Raw genomic sequence first — 19,839 nt, 5'->3', positions numbered from 1 at the left:
CAGCGAAGTGTTATATATACTTGTATGATCAACAGACTAGATACCCAAGTTACCAAGCATGATACAGATGAGGAATACGAATACGACACGATATGGTATAGCAATATATCAAGTCTTCAAAAAGTACGGCAAGGATACTTAGTGTTAAATATATATACACATCCAATTGGCATGGCAAACGTGAAGCTTGCACTACTACATAGTTGTATTTGACTTGATGTCAATTCTACCAATGTCAAAATATATTTGTATGATTAAGTCATTAGATAAAGAATAGACTTAAGTAGAGTCCCCAATAACAAGAGTTATATGTAAGAAGGTCCTTTCCATTTGGGCCACTCTACTACTAGCAGACCATGTAATAAAAAAAATTACCACGTGCGATGCACGTGACTCGTCTCCCCCTTCTCTCTCCTATTAAGCGACGAGGAAAAGGTGGCCATGGAATTTCCAGTCTATTCCTAAATTCAATTCAAACTCTTCTTCTAAAATTGAAACTGTGGAAATCCCAAAATTTTAGGGATATTATTTCTAATGTCATGCAGGAATAAATAGGAATAAAATAAATCAGGGAATGATGTAAATTATTTGTTTCCTTTTTTTCATTCATTCAGACTTGTATATATTCATGTAATGTATTGTTTCACAATGAATAAGATTGATCTAAAACCTATCTCCTCCCTCTTTCTACATGGTATCAGAGCAAGGTTAATCTACCCTTATTCATCAATGACAGAAGACATGATCTCCAATCCGCTCTCTCAGCAATGAAACATAAAAGACAAGATGCACTCTCGATCCCTCCGGCAGCTCCAAACGATATGCAACCGAACCAATACGTTCTAACACCCAAAATAGACCGAAATACGATGAGCTAACTTCTGGTTTTACATCAGACACAAGGTCACTTGTCGATACTGTTGCACCCTCACAAACACCCAACTGCCAATGTCGAAATCCTGCTCCCTATGGTTGCGATCATAAACTTGCTTCATGTGATTTTGAGCAAGTTTAATATGGGCACGCAACCTTCTCAATGTGCTGTCTCTATCCATCAAAGCTAAGTCCACCTCTGTCCGATCTGCAGATGCCACTAAATCATAAGGGCATAATGTCGGAGCCGTGCGCCCATACACCGCCTCGAATGGAGTCATATCAATGCTGCTTTGGTAGGCGGTGTTATAAGACCATCCTGCCTACAGTAATAACTCGAACCATCGTCTTGGCATCTCTCCAACAAAGCACCTCAAGTACTACTTAATGCCTCGATTAACCAACTAGATTTGGCCGTCAAAGTCTATGGATGGTAGGCCGAACTGAAGTTTAATCGAATCCCCTGCAATCTAAAAAACTCCGTCCAAAAGTCGCTCACAAATACACGATCACGATCCGAGACAATCGTGCGTGGCATGCCATATAACCGATCAACATCCCTCACAAAAATTTCAGCCACTGACTTGGCTAAAAATAAATGTGAAAATGCTAAAAAGTGTGCATAATTACTCAATATGTAAACCACCACAAAGATAATGGAATAACCACGTACTAGCAGAAGACCCTCTATAAAATCTATAGAAATGCCTTCCCAAACACGATCCAATATAGGTAAAAACTGTAGGGTAATCTCCTATGAGGAGCAATCTGTGGAAATTCTAGAGATAGCAAAGAACTCTTCGCAATAGGGTAATCTCCTTCGTGAAGATTTTATGACAAAACCATAAGCCAGAAGAAGCAACTTGGGAACGTGAAGATGAGATGAAGGAAAAGTATCCGGAGCTATTTCCTCAATCTTCATAGCGACTATTACGGTATTACCTTATCCTTTTATTATACTAATCTTAATTTCGAGAACGAAATTTTTTTGTTGGGAATAGTTGTTAGAACCAAAAAACAAAAATAAATAAAATAAAATAAAATAAAAATAAAAATAGGTGTTGAGAGAGGAGGGTGCACGTGCTCTGCACGTGCAGCCCCTCCCTTCTCCCTCTCCGGTACGCGACTAGGCACAGAGAGAAATCGCGCCTAATTCGGATTGGATTAGGTTTTAATTTCTCTTCAAATCTATAAATTAAACCATAATTCTCTCTCTCTCCTTAACCCCCCCCCCCCCAGCCTCCTTCCCCTCCTTCGTTTTCTTATTTGCTCTCATCGTCGAAGTTGTCGCTGTGGAATCGGATCGCCGGAGCATCATCGGAGGATTTTAGGACCACCACACTCCTCCCCGATGAGCCCTCTCTCATCCCTCTAGTTTAATTTAAATTTAAAAAGGTAAATCGAAAATACCTAAATTGGGGATTTTGGCTTCGCCGGCAAATCTCGCTGACTGACGGCTTCGGGCTACTGCTGCTCGTGATCGAGAGCTACAAATCGTTAGCCTTGCGCCATGGATGCCTTCTGGAAGAGCCCTCGTGGCTCTAGTCGACGCCGACCGTCGGTGGTGAGTCCACCTCGTGAGGACAACAGAGAGAGAAAGAGAGAAAGAAACGGAGAGAGTCGGTCGTGAACCACCGCCGGCAAAGTCACCGGCGGCCACTCTCTCTCTCGATCCTTCCCTCTCTCGCGTCGGACGCGAGAAGGGAGAAAAGAAGAAAAAGGGGGATTGGTTGGCTTGGGTTTAACCCAAGCCACCCCTTTTTCTTTAGAATGTGGGTTCGGGTTTGGATTTCGGATCCACAAACCCGATCCAAACCAATTAACTTTGATGGGCTGCGGGCTAAACCGCAGCCCAATCCATTTCCTATCTGGCTGGGCTATGGCCCAGCCCGATTAGTTTCTTTTGGCTAGGCCTTTGGCCCAACCCGATTAGTTCTTTTTTTTATTTGGGTCGGGCCAGCGTTAGCCAGCCCAATCCAATGGGTAAATTTAAGCCCATTTTAGTTCTTTTTGGTTTTTAAATTTTAAAAATATTGTTATTATTCAAATTAAAATTTTGATTATTATTTATTATTTAAGGTAGTGATTTTTAGTACGTGAGCTAAAGATTTAAGATTTCGGTTGTCTTGCCTAGACTCAGGTGAGTGAGTTCACTCACATATTTATTTTATTATATTTCGTATCTTTGTCAGACCATGTAAATTTTCTGTGTGCAATTTATTTATTTCACCCTTACGTGTAAAAACTAAATTGTTACAATTTCTATGTTCAAATCTATTTATTTCATCCGTACGTGCGAAAATTTAATTGTTATATTTTATGTGTGCATTTAATTATTATACTCAATGCATCACCATACTTCGGGCAAATATTGAAATTTGTGAAAAGAAAAATGAGACTAGTATTGGTACGACTTAGAGAACAGTCCCGGTAAAAATTGTTTGCGATTTTCCGTGGTAACTCAAGTCTATCTGGAAATCCAGGGGAAAGTCTTAAATTAGATCACTGCGGTGACTTTCTTAGGTGACTCTGGCGAGATTACGGAACAGTCCCAGGATGAATGAGAAAATTTCCTAGGTGACTCTGTTGATGTGGATCCACAGGGTTTAGACCCATTGAGACATATGACAGTATAAATATCAAAAGATGTTAATATGTTGAAAACGTGCAAGGTTACAAGTTATGACATCTCTCTATTGTTATCATTGTTATTATTTAGAGAGCATGCCTATTGCATATTGTTATGGATATTGTTGCTTTTAGTTTAATTTATTCAGCATTAATATGGTTTAAAATTTATTTGGTTTTCGAGTGAATTCCACTCACTAAACTATAGTTGTTGGCTCATGGGTTCTTTTGTTTTTTGTATTTGTTTATTTATTTCAGGTAATAGTCAGCGGGACGACTGAGCGAGATATACTCAGACTCCACCTCCACTTAGGATTCACCTATTTACTTTTCCGCTCCTTTAGATTTATGCTTTACATTAGAAATTATATTTATTTAGTTTAGAGACTCAAAAACATTAACATTGTTTTATCTTTATTGCAATTAGTTTTAAAATTTAATAAAGCACATTTTCATTTTATTTATTTATTTTGCCATCGTACACGTAGAGAGTACTAATAAGGCTTCGTGTATCTCAAGCATATTGAGATGCATGGCCGGTCATGATTCCTATTTTGGGTCGTAACACCTCCTCTCTCAACCCCTAATTAATTTTTTTTTCTGGTTCTTACATAGAAGACAATACAGTAACATGTCTTAGTATATCTGTAACATTGATTTCAAACTTAGCAAAGAAATTAACCATATTTGTAGTCCTAAGCTCATTTATTTAGTACCTCTAAGAAAGCAACTTGTGACCTACCAAATGATCAAGCTCTACCTAAGCTTTTGTATGGATAACAATAGCTAAAGTTAGTATAGCTCACTCGAGCTCAACTTACTTGCACATCTAGAGCTGAAAAGTATACCATGATCATGAAAATGGCAAATTAACAAACAGAAACATATCTTATTCTTTTAAATTTTAAATTTTATCAAAAAAAAATAGAGTTCACATCCAAGTAGAAAATTAGGTGCAAGGGTTTACACCTAGAAATTAGTAGTTTATGACATAAGAAAATAGAATACTTCGGTAAGCAATTTATTGCATTAACATGATAGAAATGCAAATTCCAACACATGAGAGATTTAAACATGCCTCAACAAGTCATATTAAGACCTATAAAACTTCAAATAATCAACAAAACAAAAAGAACAAAATTGAGAAAATGTTGATAAGAATGCTTTGGTGCATAATATCATACCAGTGTCATTCGCTTCCTGCCTTCCAAGTAATCTCTCAAGTACCTAGTCAACTACCAGACAAGATATGAGGACTATAAAGAACTAGAAGAAAATTCAGAAAGTGTACTACTACTAAAACACTAAAAGAATACTAATAAGCCCCGACAATAGGACCTACGGAACCATTATCTACAGTAACCTTGAACTACAAAAGAAGGCAAACCACATGCTACAAGCATTTACTAAAAGAATCACTAGTGACATATGATATTGAGGAGAAAATTATGAAACATTATTAAGTATCGAAACATATAGTGCAGTGCAATAAATACAGATAATTCAGAAATGAGAAATATACCAGTGAGTTCTTGAAGTGCTTTTCTAAAGGTTTCTTTGGGTTTTTCTGATGCTCTAGCAAGGACTACAAGATATTAGAGAAATGAGTAGAATGGTTCTGAATATGTAACTTATTATTCCAAAGAAAAAGAATTACTAAATAATGTCAATTCTGCAAAACTATTAGTTTTACCAACAGAAGAAACAATCAATAGCCACTTACTCGCAAACACAGACCAAGAACCATGGATGTATTGTTGATAAAGTTGCTCTCCATAATCCTTGCTCCCTAAAATTATGTAAAATAATATGCATATAATCATTACTTAGAGACAACGAAAACAAGAATCCAACTAAATAATTTGTTCTGCAAGAATAAATAATTCTATCTAATTTTATGGAAAAAAGAAGACATATATTCTATCTAATTTTCCTTTTTTTTCAACAGATCATGAGTCTGTAGACTAATTATAAAGTAGACAAAGGAGCGACTGCTCTCCAACTTATAGGTTGAACAACTAAGCCAATACTACCGAAAAATAAACCACAATGAGTCTAAATCATACACATATATTGCTCCAACGAAAAATTCATCAATTATCAACTCCTACATCCATGGGGAGATTCAAATCTATGAGATATATCATGAGGTGGCAAAGACCCGGCCAATGGGCTATAGTGCATTTTATGCGATTTTGATCGTTAGTTGATTTAATACTTAAATTTGTATTAGGCTTTATTCATTTTACATGTTGGCTAAGTTTTTGGTCCAACATGAAAAGTAATAGGCAATGATAGACTAGTTAAGCATTATTTGAAATACTATAACTAACCAAGATAATAATGGACAAGTGGAGTCTATTGTTAGAGTACAAAAAAAACAAAATGCAATTCTACATCAGCTTAAGCTTCTAGAGAAACTAGTAAGTTAACACCTGTCAATAGCACTAATACACCAATACTCTTAACATCCTGAAATTAAAATAGGACAAGTTTATTGGTAGGCAATAGTTATCTAACTTAACATTTACTTGAGATGTTAATTATATCCTAAATATATGATATATGATGTATTTGGATATTCTATGTGGATTGGTATTTGTGCCTTGAAGTTTTGGATCCGAATTCTTCTTATTACCCTAATATGGTTTCTATTGCATATTTGGTTTTCAAATGGTTCAACTCATTAAGCTAGGGATGTGAGCTAATTATGGAGCGCCATCCATTTCAAATTCTCTTAAGATTTATGAGTATGCAGCGAGACTCTTGACAATGTCATTTTGAGTAACAAAGTATAGTTATCTATATTTATAGTTTCTTTTATTTTGTATCCCACCCTATCAAGAATAGCTATTAGACCCATATGACTTATATTTATATGTTAAAATCACTAGATACGGCTTTGAATAGAACTTTTGACTTTTTGGTTGCAAATGGCATATCAAAGTTTTATTTGATATATAAATGTTACTATTAGCTTTATGTTATTACCTATAAATATCATGGTAACTGTTTTGTAGGTCTTGCAATATTAGAGCATAGTTTCATTAAGGTTGTGACTGGTCACACCTATTTAATATCATTGTTTTGAAAAGCGGCCGTATAGGCTGTAGCGATGGTCAACTGCCCCGCATATGTATTTTGCGGTCTTCATATGTGATTTAACCCAAAGTTCCCAGTTTCGGCCGATCTCGATCCCAGCTCGTTTCGGCTGGGTTTTGGTCCAAACCCGCTCCCGACCAAAACGGGTGGGAACGGGTCGGATCCGACCCAAGGGACATCAATAATTGATGTCCCCTCACCCACCTGCCTCTCTTTTTTTCCTTTTCTCACTCTCTCTTTTCTTTCTTTCTCTCTTTCTCACGGGTCTCTTTCTCACTGCGACCGAGTAGATTTCCGGTGACCTCGACTTTCGACGATGTTTTCCGAAGAAGATCCGACGACCTCAACCTCCGGCAACCTCGGGTAAGTTTTTTTTTCAGTTTCAAATTCCTTTCTTTCTTTCTTTCTTTTTTTTTCATTGTGCACAGGTAGGTGCTACTGTGGTGAAGCAGCAGCTTCACCACAGCTGCAGCAGCTGCACCTATAGCAACTGCTGCTGCGCACCTACTATTGTTGCTTAGCTGCTGTTGAGAACTTAAGAGTTGAGAGACTGAGAGGGGTGAAAACTAAAAATTAGAAAGAAATAAAAAAATAGAAAAAAATTAAGAGGGTTTTATTTTCATAAATTTTATTTTGATTTTTGTTTATGTTTTTTAATAGCAGAGTTAAAATATCAATAGCTCCAAAAAAGAAGTCATATAATATCGACATTAAGTGGCAACATTGCAGCACTATTAGACAAGATAAACGACGTGTTAATTGCAACTAGTGTGGAAAAGAAAAGAGTGATAGTGTCAGCCATTTGAAAGAACATTTAGCTGGAATACAAGAAAATATAGCAGCTTACACTCAAGTGTCTTTGAAAGTTAGAAAGTAAATGTTAACTCATTTAATTGGCAACAAGAAGAATAAACAATCTACACAACAAAGAGAGTCAATGATTCGTGAAAAATTGATGCATAATCCTATACACATTGATGATGATAGCAGTGAGCAGAGTGAAAAAGATAAAGAGAAGAGACAGATGAGGAGGGCGCAAAAATATGTATAGAGAAGAGAAAGAGATGAGAAGAAGCACTGGTAGTAAATTTCAGAAATCTAAATCAGTTAATATATAAGGAGAGAGTGAATATTGGGACAGCAGTTCTACCCATAGGATTCCTGGTGTTACAGCAGAGTTTGGAAATATTGGACCAATGGATACATATCTTCAGAAAAAAAAGGAGTCATACAAAGCTCCCAGTATCGGGATCGAGATCGGTATCGACCGTCCAGAAAAATGATACGTATCGGACTATCGTATCGGATCGGACTATATTCAGAAAGGAGAAATATACCAATATAAATGAGGTCTTTTAATCATCAGTAAATTTCCAGCAGCTTTATAATTTGCCCCATTATCAGTAGCCACTTGGACTATTCTTTTTTCACCGATTTCTTGTACCACCTCATCCATCAACTGACAAATATAATCTGTATTTTTTAAATGAGTAGTAGCATCCACAGACTTCAAAAATATTATCCCCATGCCAGAGTACACTAAGAAATTAATTATATTTCTTCTGTTTTGTGTACTCCACCCATCACACATCAGTGTACAACCAAATTCATCCCAATACCGTTTAAATGTCTCAATATAAGTATGAAGTTCAACTACCTCTGAGTCAAGATATTTAGTAGCAATATCATTTGAACTAGGAGGGGGAACACTAGACTCTACTAATTATATAGCATGCACCATAGTGTGATAATAAGGGCTATCAACTACATCGAAAAGAATATGATTGTAGAAGAAAAATTTAGAAATAGCTCTACCAATGTGTTTCTTTGCATTTTTAATTCCTTTGAGAGCTGTCTTGATTGAAGTCTATGTACGACCCCTTTTTTCTGAATATATGTATCCATTGGTCCAATATTTTCACTCTGCTGTAACACCAGGAGTCCTATGGGTAGAACTGCTGCCCCCATATTCTCTCTCTCCTCGTATATTAACTGATCTAAATCTCTGAAAGTTACCACCAGTGCTTCTTCCCATCTCTTCCTTTTCTCTATGCATATTTCTGCTCTCTTTTATTGCGCTCCTCATCTTCCTCAATTTGCTCACTACTATCATCATCAATGTGTACAGAATTATATCAATTCTTCACGAATTATTGACTCTCTTTGTTGTACAGATTGTTTATCCTTCTGTTTGCCAATTAAATGAGCCAACATCTGCTTTCTAACTTCCAAAGACACTTGATTGCAAGCTGCTACATTTCCTTGTCTTCCAGCTAAATGTTCTTTCAAACGGCTGACACCACCACTCATTTCCTTTCCACACCAGTTGTATTTAACACGCCTTATATCTTGCCCAATAGTGCTACAATATTGCCACCCAATGTCGGTATCATATGATTTCTCTTTTGGAGCCATTGATATCTTAACTCTGCAACTAAAAAACATAAACAAAAATCAAAATAAAATATAAAATAATTTAAAATTTATGAGGCATTACTGCATAAGCAGCACCAGATGCTCCTGCAGCAGAGAAGCTGCTACTGCAACAAACTGTTGTTGCTCTGCTGGCAGAGAAGTCTTTGCTGTAGCAGCAGAAGAGCAACAGTGCTGCTCTACTGCTGTAGCAGCATTGCTGCAGCTCACAGCAGCACTGCTGCTGCAGCAGGTGCGCAGCAGCATAGTGTGCAGCAGCAGCTGCACAATGGAAAAAAAAAAGTGAAAAAAAACTTACCCAAGGTCGCCGGAGATCGAGATTGTCGGAGAACGTCGCCGGAGGTCGAGGTCACCGGAGAGACGGAGATCTACTCACTACTCAGTCGCTGGTGAGAAAGAGAGTAAGAGATCCGTGAGAAAGAGAGAAAGAAAGAAAGAAAGAAAAGAGAGAAAGAGAGAGAGAGAGAAGGGAGAGAGGCAAGTGGGGAGTGGGGACATCAATTGTTGATGTCCCCCGGTCGGATCCGACCCATTCCCATCCGTTTTGATCGGGATCGACCGATTGTTGATGTCCCCCAGGTCGGATCCGAGATCCGACCCATTCCCACCCATTTCGGGTTTCGGCCGAAACCCTGCCGATTGGTTTCGGATGGGATCGGGATCGACTAGGGCCGATCCCAATCCGTTTCGGCCGATCCCAATCGAGATCGGCCAAAACTGGGAACCCTGTATACATATCAGCAACGTCGTCGTGAGAATGTTGCTTCCTATGATTATCGTATATTGAGTATTTATTATTTAGAACCATCACAAGATCTATATGCTAATTATTATCCTCAGTATCCTCAGTATTCTCAAAGACAAGATCCAAATGCTGGTTATTATTCTCCTCAGACGCAAGTCACACAATACGATCCATACAATATAACTAGTATGATATAATTACTTTTCAGAGCATCACGTCTCAGACATTAATATTTAGAAACTTATGATGATTATGATGATGAAGACTATAGAAACTTACGAAAACCAGCTCGGTATTCATCAAAATTTTAAATTTTGAATAAGTTAATACATTTTTTAAGTTTTTAGACTTCATATGTCAGTGATTTTTGTTTTGTTATTTTTCTATCATTTTTTCTAAATGTTTCTGTATTTTTCTGTATTTTTAAATAATATTTAGAATTTTACATAATTAAAAAATAGTCCGATCCGATACGAACGATCGATACGGCCGATACATATCGTTTTCTGGACGGCCGATACCAATCACGATCCAGATACTGGGAACCTCGGTTTGACCGCATATAGGCCTCATATGTGGACAGCATATGCATATAGGCCACATAAGTAGACCGCATACACATATACACTGCATACTAACCACATATATGGATCAAATATACATATGTGGTCGCATATTGACCGTCAAGAACCTTAAATTTGCCGGATATACATATCCACTATCATGTGCATATGAAAATGATATGTTGTAATATTGAGATATCTATTTTTTATTGATTAATTTGTTGGTGCAATTTATCATACTTGAAAAAATTTATTGAGTAATCATATGATTAAGAAGTAGCATACTTAGTGTGTAGGATATTATGAAGATGATTCTCCATATATTAAATTGCAATTTTTGCCTATTTGTTGGCTTATTATGCTAAAATATTCAACACACAAGATAGAAAAATTACATACAAGTTATTTTTAACATTTTTCTTATTAGACTGCAAATGCTCCCGCATTCACAACATTGTTTAATATAGTGTAAGTACATGTGACAATCACCTAGTCCCGTTCAATAGATGAGGCATTTCAAAATCAGGACATCAATGAGAAGATTAAGAAAAAAGTCAAAAGTACTACTAGTCCTGACCAAACAATAAACAAAATCTTGTCAGAATTTAGAACCAACAATTTACAACAAATCTAGTGCCTCCAGAAAGGCAATTTATTGTTAAAACAGTTTCATATGAAAATCTGAATTGGAGACATTAAAGCAAGATAAAACATTAAATGGTCAGGTATATTTGGTAAACATTTCAGTACAAACTATTACAGCATTTCGGATTCCTTTTACAAATTCCTGATTTGAAATCATCTTGCTTCTTTAATATACTAGCTGCTGACTTTTTGTAAGCCACTAAGTATAGTTCATTTCCTTCCCTAAAATCTCCAGTTGGTTCTCCTGTTTCATGTGGAAGAAGCTAAAAGAAAATCACTGTGGAAAATATGTGAACAAACAAAAACATGCAGCAAAGAATAGAATATCTAAAATGTTTTTTTTTATTTATAAGACCTGAATGCATCATATTTCATGTAATATAGTTATCATCTATCAAGTATCAACCTAATAGGTATAATATGTAGCACAGCTTCTTGACAATAATAAAGATAATACACATATGTAACTCATGTGATGAGAATAAGACGTTCTTAGCAAAGAAAGAAAACAAACTTGAATTCCTGTTCTCTTTTCCCTCTCTGCTCCAGCAAGGTCTGCTATAGTAAGAACACTACCAGAACAAATATCATTTCCATCATCAATGTCTTTTTGAGCACTTCGTATATTTATGATGCATTGAGATCGACTGGGAAAACAGTAAAATAAAATTTATGTCAAACAATATATTATAATTTATGCATAGTTCTAAGAAACAGATAGCAAGAAATAAACAAGAAGACTTAGAACAGTTTCCAAAATGTTCTATTTTAACATGGGTGAAGGGCAAGAGAAAGATATGGCAAAAGAGAAGGTCAACATAAATTCAGTTCATGTTGAGGAAAGAAGCACAAAATAAATGTCAGAGTAGAAACCGTAACATAAAACAGCTAAATTATCAAAATAATCAAGCTAAAAATAATGAAAAGCCTAGCCCATTACAGTAGTTTCAACTGTATGTAATGACATTTCATTAAACATAGTACTTTAAGACATGCCTTGACTGACTATTTGCATTTGTTGCAGCAGTAGTACGTTTTAGCATTCCACACGCAACTAGACTCTCCGCTTCAGCAATATTGAGAATCATCGTCTATAGAACAAAATAATGTAACACTATCAGATAAGTGCTTTATATTATACAAAATAACAAATTCACATAACACAACATATCTGGAAACCACCTCTTGAAGACCTTTAATTGTCGTCTGTTGGAGAGACAGATCCGCTGCATCTGACAATAGATCAATGATTCGCTCTCCTTTTCCCCGTTCAGAGTATATCTCAAACATTGACATGTAATATAATCTGCATATCACCAAAAAAAGACGTATATTAGGAATTCTGCAATAAGAAATTTATGAAATATATACTGTCCAAAGGATAGAACATTTATTTATCTCCTAATTTCAAAATGTGTCCCCATAGTTCACAAAATTGTTCTTTAATTTTTCAAGTTGTAGACTATTACAACTCTCAAACACCATTAATTGCCAACCCAACTCCTAAAATTAGTTTATTTGAAGCATTGATTTGACAAGAGATCCCACATGTTTTAATTTCAGTACATATCCTTTTCCTTGCTATGTTTTCTTTGAATCTTCACTGCTGAAACCAGGAGAAATTTTTTAATTTCAGTACTGTAGAAATCCATATTGCTGGGTATTGTATCAATTGTATCATCAAGTACTGTATCAACCATTTGTCGGGTGGGGTGCACTAGCAATGTGGTGTAGTTTCTTCCATGTTCTTAAATTTACTTCTATTACAAATGTATAATCTTAATTCAGACTAGTTTTAGCTTCAAAATTATCAAAATCATTTCCTTGCAATAATTTAATTTGCTTCAGATTTCAGTAACCATTTGGAAGAAAACGAAAACAACATAAATAAATTAGAGAGAGCTTCTTTGAGCTTCAGAGTGAATTCAGCAGCTAGCCCAGATCCTAATAACTTGGTCTTGTACGAAGTCATTAAAATTACAGGGTCAGAAATTCTAACTGAATGCCCTAGTCTAAAATAGGCTTATCCTAAATAACCACTCACTCAATAGCTCCAGAATAGCATCCTCCTACATTAACTAATAAGCTAATCGACGAAACAAATGTTAAAAGATGCATAATAGGAACATAAGGGATTAAAATGACCATGGAATATGAATGTGTGATTTATAAGAATTGATGTTCTAAAAAGCATGTGACGGAAACATAGAGGCCAAGAGAATGCATGGCAGGCGCTATGTTGAGTGCTACAAACCGAAGGTGCGGCTCAAAACTTTTAGATTTTCTTGATAGCTTATTATAGTATAAAAAAATAACATAATCACAATTCACAATTCACAACTAACAATGATAGTCAAAGAAATTGACGTTTAAATTACTAATTACAGTAATTAGTTTCTAATTACTAATTAAAATTTAGAAAACTAATCTCTGTAGATAATATTTATTATTTAATAATTACAGTGAAGCAGTTAATTGGTGAAACTGTGAAAAAAATTAAAAACTAAAGAAAACTAAAGCAGTTAAGCAGTAATTAAGTGCTAATTAATCAAACCCTGCTCTTTTAGTTAATTAATCAAACCCTTTCCCTGCTTCTATAGTTAATTAATCAAACCCTTTCGCTGCTACAGTAAATTAGTAATTAAGCATTTAAGTGTTAATTACTGATTTACTGTAATAGTGAAGAAAATAGAAAGCAAAGCCAACGGTGAAAGGGAGAAAGAGAAGGAGAAAGAGGAGAAGAAAAAAAAAATCTTGGCAAGAAAGGATCATCTAAAGGGATACCTCAGTTGCCGCCTTGTCGGTTGCCACTCTAAGCTGTGAAGGGTAAGGTTGTTCTTGCCGTTCAGTGAAGGGGATGGATGTGCTCGGCTGCTCGCTTGCCAGCGCCGCTCGAAGCCTTGACGAGACCGAGAGAGGGAGACCAAGAATGAGGAGAGAACGATGGGACTTTTAGAGCTCAAAGAGGTCGAGAGAAAGGAAGCTCGAGGAAATCGAGAGTGAGGAGAGAATGATGGGTTAGTTATTTAAACTGTTAACGGGTTAGCCTTAAGATCCGACCCAATATCAATTTAAACCTAATACCATTGGGCTGTCCCACAAATCGATTTAGCGGGCCGCCCGGCCCGCTACGTGCCTTGGCGGACTGCCACACAATTTGGCGGCCCGCCAAAAAGGCCTAGGTGGCCTGGCCACCAAGTCAAGGCTGCCTGGGCTATTTGTGGGGCGACCGACATGCCGCCCCGCCATGGCAACCATCTTGACAGCTATTTAAAACACTGCTCTATACCCCTGCTCAGAATAGAGTTGCCGAACGAAAGCATCATCATCTTCTTGAGACAACACATGCTTTTTTGTTTGAGGCTTATGTTCCTCACTCTTATTGAGTTGAGGCCCTTCTTACTGCTCTCTTTCTCATTAATCAAACTTCATCATCAGACTTTGATGGTGTGAACCCATACAAGCATCTCTTTGGTACCTCACAATTTTATGGTCATCTTTGTGTTTCTGAGTGCACTTGCTTCGTTCTTCTTCCTTCTAGTGAACATAACAAATTGTCCCCTCGAGTTGTTAAGTGTGTCTTTCTAGAATATAATCCTAAACATAAAAACTATCGTTGTTATGACATGTCTGCTCGTTGTCTTAGAATATCACGCATTTTCACTTTTTTAGAAGAGATATCTTTCTTCACTTTTGATGCTTGCTCCCTCGAACTTATCCTTTCCGGATCTCCTTACACCTATTCTATTTTCAGTCCCCTCAGATGTCCCTGCCTCAGCCCCACCATCTACCCCTTCCCCTCACTGGCATGATACTCCTCTATCCATGGACAATGTTTTATTATCAGCTCCCTCTACCCCTCCGACCGCTCTCTCGTTGAGTTTTCATCTCTTTTATAGTAATACCCCCCTCTCATAACGACCTTGTCCTACTTCTACACTCATAGGTCATGGCCCCCTTCCTATAGCTAAGTCTTTCTAAATTGGTAGCATCCCTTCAACCGTCTCATCCTCTACTGTGACAACTCTACCCACTCGTTGTTATTCAGAGTGTGAACATCGCCCTCCCAACTAGTATGATTTTCTTATGTCTTTCGCTACATGCTCTTCCCAATTTCACATCTTCCTTATAGGCATCCACTCCAACCCCTCACCCCAGGTCATATCATGAGACTGTCCAAATTCCAAAGTGGCAACAGGCTATGGAAAATAAGCTTCAAGCCCTTCAGCAAATGCATAATTGAGATATTGTCTCTCACACCGCCCCCCCCCTGATATCGTACTTGTCAACTGCAAATGGATCTTCAAGGCCAAGTACCAGCCTGATGAACCCATTGTTAGTTACAAAGCTCGTCTGATTGCTCGAGACTTTACTCAAAATTACAGGATAAACTACGAGGAGACCTTTGCTCCCGTTGCCCAGATGACCTCTTTCCGTACTATTTTTGCTGTTGCTTCTAATCGCTAGTGGCCCCTTCAATATCTTCGCGGCACCATCACCTGCTCTCTCTTCATGCCATTGACTTCAATCTTAGCTATACAAGCTTATTCCAAGACAAACTATGCTAGTAATAAGTCCGATCGAAAGTCTACTACTGACTTCTACATTTTTCTAAGAAATTTTCTAATTTCTTGGCATAGCAAAAAGCAAAATATGGTCTCTCTCCAGTATTGAGTCAAAATATCATGCTATGTATGCAGTGACTAAGGAGATTATTTGGCTTCGTTGCCTCCTTAATAATATAAGTATTTTATTGCCTTTCCCAACTCTTCATATTAACAATGATAGTGCTAAAAAGCTCACTGAAAATCCTATTTTTCATATAAAACGAAGCGCACTGAGATCGATATACACTACATTCGCTATGAGTACCAAGCTAGCATCATTTATCTCCATTGCCTTAGCACTGAGAAGCAAATTGTCAACTTTTTCAAGAAGTCTCTTCCTCTACTATATTTTAAGTATCTAGTTAGCAAACTGAGATGATCCACCTTGAGTTTGAAAGGGAAAGGAGGGGGGGCTATTAGAGTTATTATGTTTTATTTTATTTATTTATTTAGATATATGATAACTTGTATAATTAGGGTCAAGCCCTCTCCATCATTTTACTGAAAAATCATTTCCCCAAATCTCTCCTCTCTTCCCCCAAAACCCACTCTAGGGTTAGGATTTGCCCTATTACAACGAGGAAGGAAAAGGAAGAAAGTAGAGCAGAGAATTAGTAAAGAAAAAGTAGAAGAACAAAGAATTAGTAATGAAAAAGTAGAAGAAAAGAAATAAGAATGTACAAGTAAATTAATTGATAATGGACTTCCTATTGCTATACTTTGTATTTTGCTAAGCATGGGTGAATACCAATTCATACAAATGATTATCAATTTATTAGTAACTACTTTACTACTGCCCCGGCCCACACCACATCGGCTATTGCAACCACCATGTACTCCAAAAGCCAAGGTAGTCAAATTATGGAAGCCTTTGAAACGATGATCAGATTCATATTTTCCAACTCCATGTATAAGAAATTACTTTACAATCTTCATTGTAGGACGAGTGTGAGAAAATGGATCTTAACATCCTCAATCCAAATTCCCAATGAAAAGTTGTAACTTGGTACAAAGACAATTGAGTGAATCTATCCAATAAGAATCTCTATAACATCAACCAAGTGACCAACTAATTTGAAAAAAAAAAATTAGCAACCAAAATTTGCTTAGCAATACTCCAGATTTTATATGTTGATTTCCTTTTGATGCAAACAATCATCAGAGAGACAATGTATCCCTACAAAATCATAAGGGAAAAATTTCCACATGACTCAACAAGCTATAAGTGAAATATAACAACCAGTTTACATTGCAGTTTATAAAATTGCTCGCAAGTACCTTTGCAAATCAGAATCGCTGCTTAAACTTGCATTCCCAAAAATCATTTGTAATGCAAGAGGAACCAAACCTGGCTCCCTTGGGCACCCAAACATTGTGTGTGTCTTTCCAGAGCCTGTTGGACCCATTGCTACCAAGAGAGCACTCTTTCCTCCCATAAAATCAATCAATAAAGGATTCATCACCCTTTCAAAAATTTCTTGCTGCAAAAATGGAGAAGGTAAAATGTGCATTTGTAAGGATATACAAATGGGAGAAATGCATGTGCCCAGATAAAGGGATGCATGAACTTCTCTTCTCAAATATCCAAAGGTAACTAAAACATGCCTAAAAGGCTTAAACTATAATAGGGAGACCACAGAATTCATCCATCTTGTCAAGAGACAGGATACCTGAAACGGATAATTTATAGAGAGAAAGGATAAGGAAACAAGTTGATATTTAATACTAATTGGTTTCACATCATTCAAGGAGGAAATTTGTGGCTATGTTCTCCCTTTGCATTCAAGACATCACTAGTTCAAATTTTGAAATGGAGATGCTCTTCCTTTTTATGATTTCTTTATCCATGTTCTTAAAAATTGAAACACTCTCTACAATAAAAATAAATTTGAGAAGTATTTTCAAGAAACAGTTCATGGATGAGTAGTTCTCCAAAAAAAATTTGTAGATTTCTCAAGTTGTGCGCACCATAAGTTGTTGTTAAGCATGAAACATTCTTTTCATCCTTCAACGCATATTAGGATGATTTATATCCTTTGGCCTTGCTTTCTTTTGCTCTTTTGCTTATTTATGCCTCAAAGATAATGAGAAAATCCCTTATAAATGGTTATCATCTTTCTCTGACTAGACTTGTTCAATTAGTGGAGGATCTTTCAGAGAATCATTACTTGATACATGACCCAAAACTGCAACCACAAAATTAGATTCATCTACACGCCAACAAGCATGATAGATATCATGATAAGACCCTTTCTCATTAGTCTCATTTGAACAAAACTTTGATGCTCTTCTACACAGTTGACAGTAGGCCAGCAACTTGTGATGGAAGTTTCTTCATTCTTTTCCAGCATTACTCAAATTTAAAGTTGTATCATAGTTCCAAAACGTTGATTAAAGGCTTGGATGATGGTCGATAGTGATGATCCTGAAATTATTTAATTTACATCCAGATTTTCGTTGGATTATTTGAAATCCTGAAACTTGGAATCAGTCAATCTTAATATCTGCCAATAAACACTTGAAAATCGCAACTATGCTATCTTATGCTCAACAACAAAGAATCAAGTCATTAACTACACAACCTTAAAACTATCACCTACCACTTAAGCAATGTGTAGGATTTTGAGTCATGCACTCATCCAAGAATCTTTCACACTCTGTGCCCCTAGACTACATGCCCTAATGGTAAAATGGCAATTGACAAGCTAAAGTGTCCTACCATTGTTAACCTTGTTTGTTGATAATCTGCTTACATTTGAACAAAAAAGACAAGGTCTTGAAACACAATAGTTAACAAGTTTACAGACGGGGCCAACAGTGCCTAGTTGAAAACCTAGAGGACAATGTGGCTCAAAAATAAAAAAATAATGGAAAGAGTATGTACAATCAAAGTTTACCATGTTTTAAAGTTTATGATTTCACTAAGATGAAATATTTCAGGCAGAAGGGCACAATTTCGGCCAAGAGAGATCTAAAGCCAAGGTCAAAACAAGCAGTCTTGCAAATTTCAGACTCGAATAGTCAGTTTTAGCCTTGGTTTAGGAGCAGTCTCGGCAAAATGGATTGGTTTTGATTTTTTGGCCAAAATTTGACCCCATGACCTAAAAAGAATGTATAAATCCAAGAAAGAAAAAAAGAACTTAGCAAGCCATTAGACTCTAGTGATTTTAAGTTTGAAACTGAACTTATATGCATATTTTGAAGTCTTAAACATTAGAAAGAAGGCGAATGCGTAGACAATCCTAGACAAGCTTTTTTCTTAAATTGGTACTTTCTACATAATAAATTGAAAATATGTAAGAACAGAAAATATTGGTCAGAGTAGAATTTTGAGTACCACATCAGGAGAATTTACAAAGTTCACAGTTTAGTTAACCGGAAAACATAGTCCATCTCTCTCACAACAGAAATAAGCTAATTTTAACCTTTCTGAATACTTAAAATGCATATATACCACTTTAAACGAAAGAAAAGAAGCACACCTGAGGAGACTCCGGCGAGAAGACGTAAGAGAAGCCATCGTAAGTTTCACTCTTGCTGCGCTTCCCGTCTAACGAAGATGATGGTGGAGCCGAAAGCGTGACCGAGCTTGAGTCGTTCACAACCAAGCAAACATCATTTGTCTTCTTCACTTTCTTGGGAGACGCACCTTTCCCTTTTCGTTGTGGAAGCCGAGATTTGGGTCCAGGAGGATTCCGGGTCGGCCGAGGCGCGACGTCGAGGGGCCGAATCCGGAGGAAAACGTTGAGGTTTTGCGAAGTATCTGAGTTTGATGACGAGGGAAGAGGGATTTGGGGTGGGTCGGGATGGATGAGATCGTCGAGGGGAAAAGGAGTGGCGGAAGGGATCTGCTTTGCTCTCCGGTGAGGGTTTCGGCGGACGGTGGTTGGGAGAGGAGGGGTGGTCGAATCCATGAGTATTTTTGCCTTCTCTCTCTTTCTCGAAAGGAGGGAGGGACGGTTGCGCATTTCACATTGTGCGGTGTCGTCATTTTAGAGTGTATTTATGGGCGGGAGTGTTGGAGTTGTGTTTTCAATTTTGAAGCAGTGACGATGGCAATCGGCAATGTTGTTATAATTTTTAAGAAAATTTGCATATAACAATTTGTTTTTTAAGGCTCATTCAGATCTGGAATAGGAGGAATAAAAATAGCAAAAATTAATTTGTTGTTTCATGATTGTATTTTAGGAATAGCTATTCGTATATTTATCTGTATTATGAAATAAGAGTGTAATAATTATTA

At 36.9% G+C, this 19,839-nt stretch overlaps 1 protein-coding gene across 10 annotated transcripts in view; it reads right to left on the bottom strand.

The window, feature by feature from the left end:
- LOC140764015 (kinesin-like protein KIN-6) overlaps positions 1 to 19,554 on the bottom strand; it is a 54,316-nt gene extending 34,762 nt beyond the window's left edge. For all 10 annotated transcript variants that reach the window (XR_012104941.1, XR_012104942.1, XR_012104939.1 and 7 more), the window contains exons 1-8: positions 19,079 to 19,554; positions 16,875 to 17,077; positions 12,172 to 12,295; positions 11,986 to 12,080; positions 11,504 to 11,636; positions 5,225 to 5,290; positions 5,024 to 5,086; positions 4,686 to 4,736 (exon numbers count right to left, since the gene is read on the bottom strand). Coding sequence is in view for 6 of the 10 variants with exons in the window: in XM_073102429.1 (XP_072958530.1) it covers positions 4,686 to 4,736; positions 5,024 to 5,086; positions 5,225 to 5,290; positions 11,504 to 11,636; positions 11,986 to 12,080; positions 12,172 to 12,295; positions 16,875 to 17,077; positions 19,079 to 19,510 (1,167 nt within the window). In the remaining 4 variants the exon portion in view is untranslated. The remainder of the gene's footprint in view (positions 1 to 4,685; positions 4,737 to 5,023; positions 5,087 to 5,224; positions 5,291 to 11,503; positions 11,637 to 11,985; positions 12,081 to 12,171; positions 12,296 to 16,874; positions 17,078 to 19,078) is intronic.
- Positions 19,555 to 19,839: the final 285 nt, after the last annotated feature.

This window comes from Typha angustifolia, chromosome 7 (genome assembly GCF_048772165.1).
Source record: "Typha angustifolia cultivar Huaian chromosome 7, ASM4877216v1, whole genome shotgun sequence".
Taxonomy (NCBI): Eukaryota; Viridiplantae; Streptophyta; class Magnoliopsida; order Poales; family Typhaceae; genus Typha; species Typha angustifolia.
This window is presented reverse-complemented; position numbering and strand designations above follow the sequence as displayed.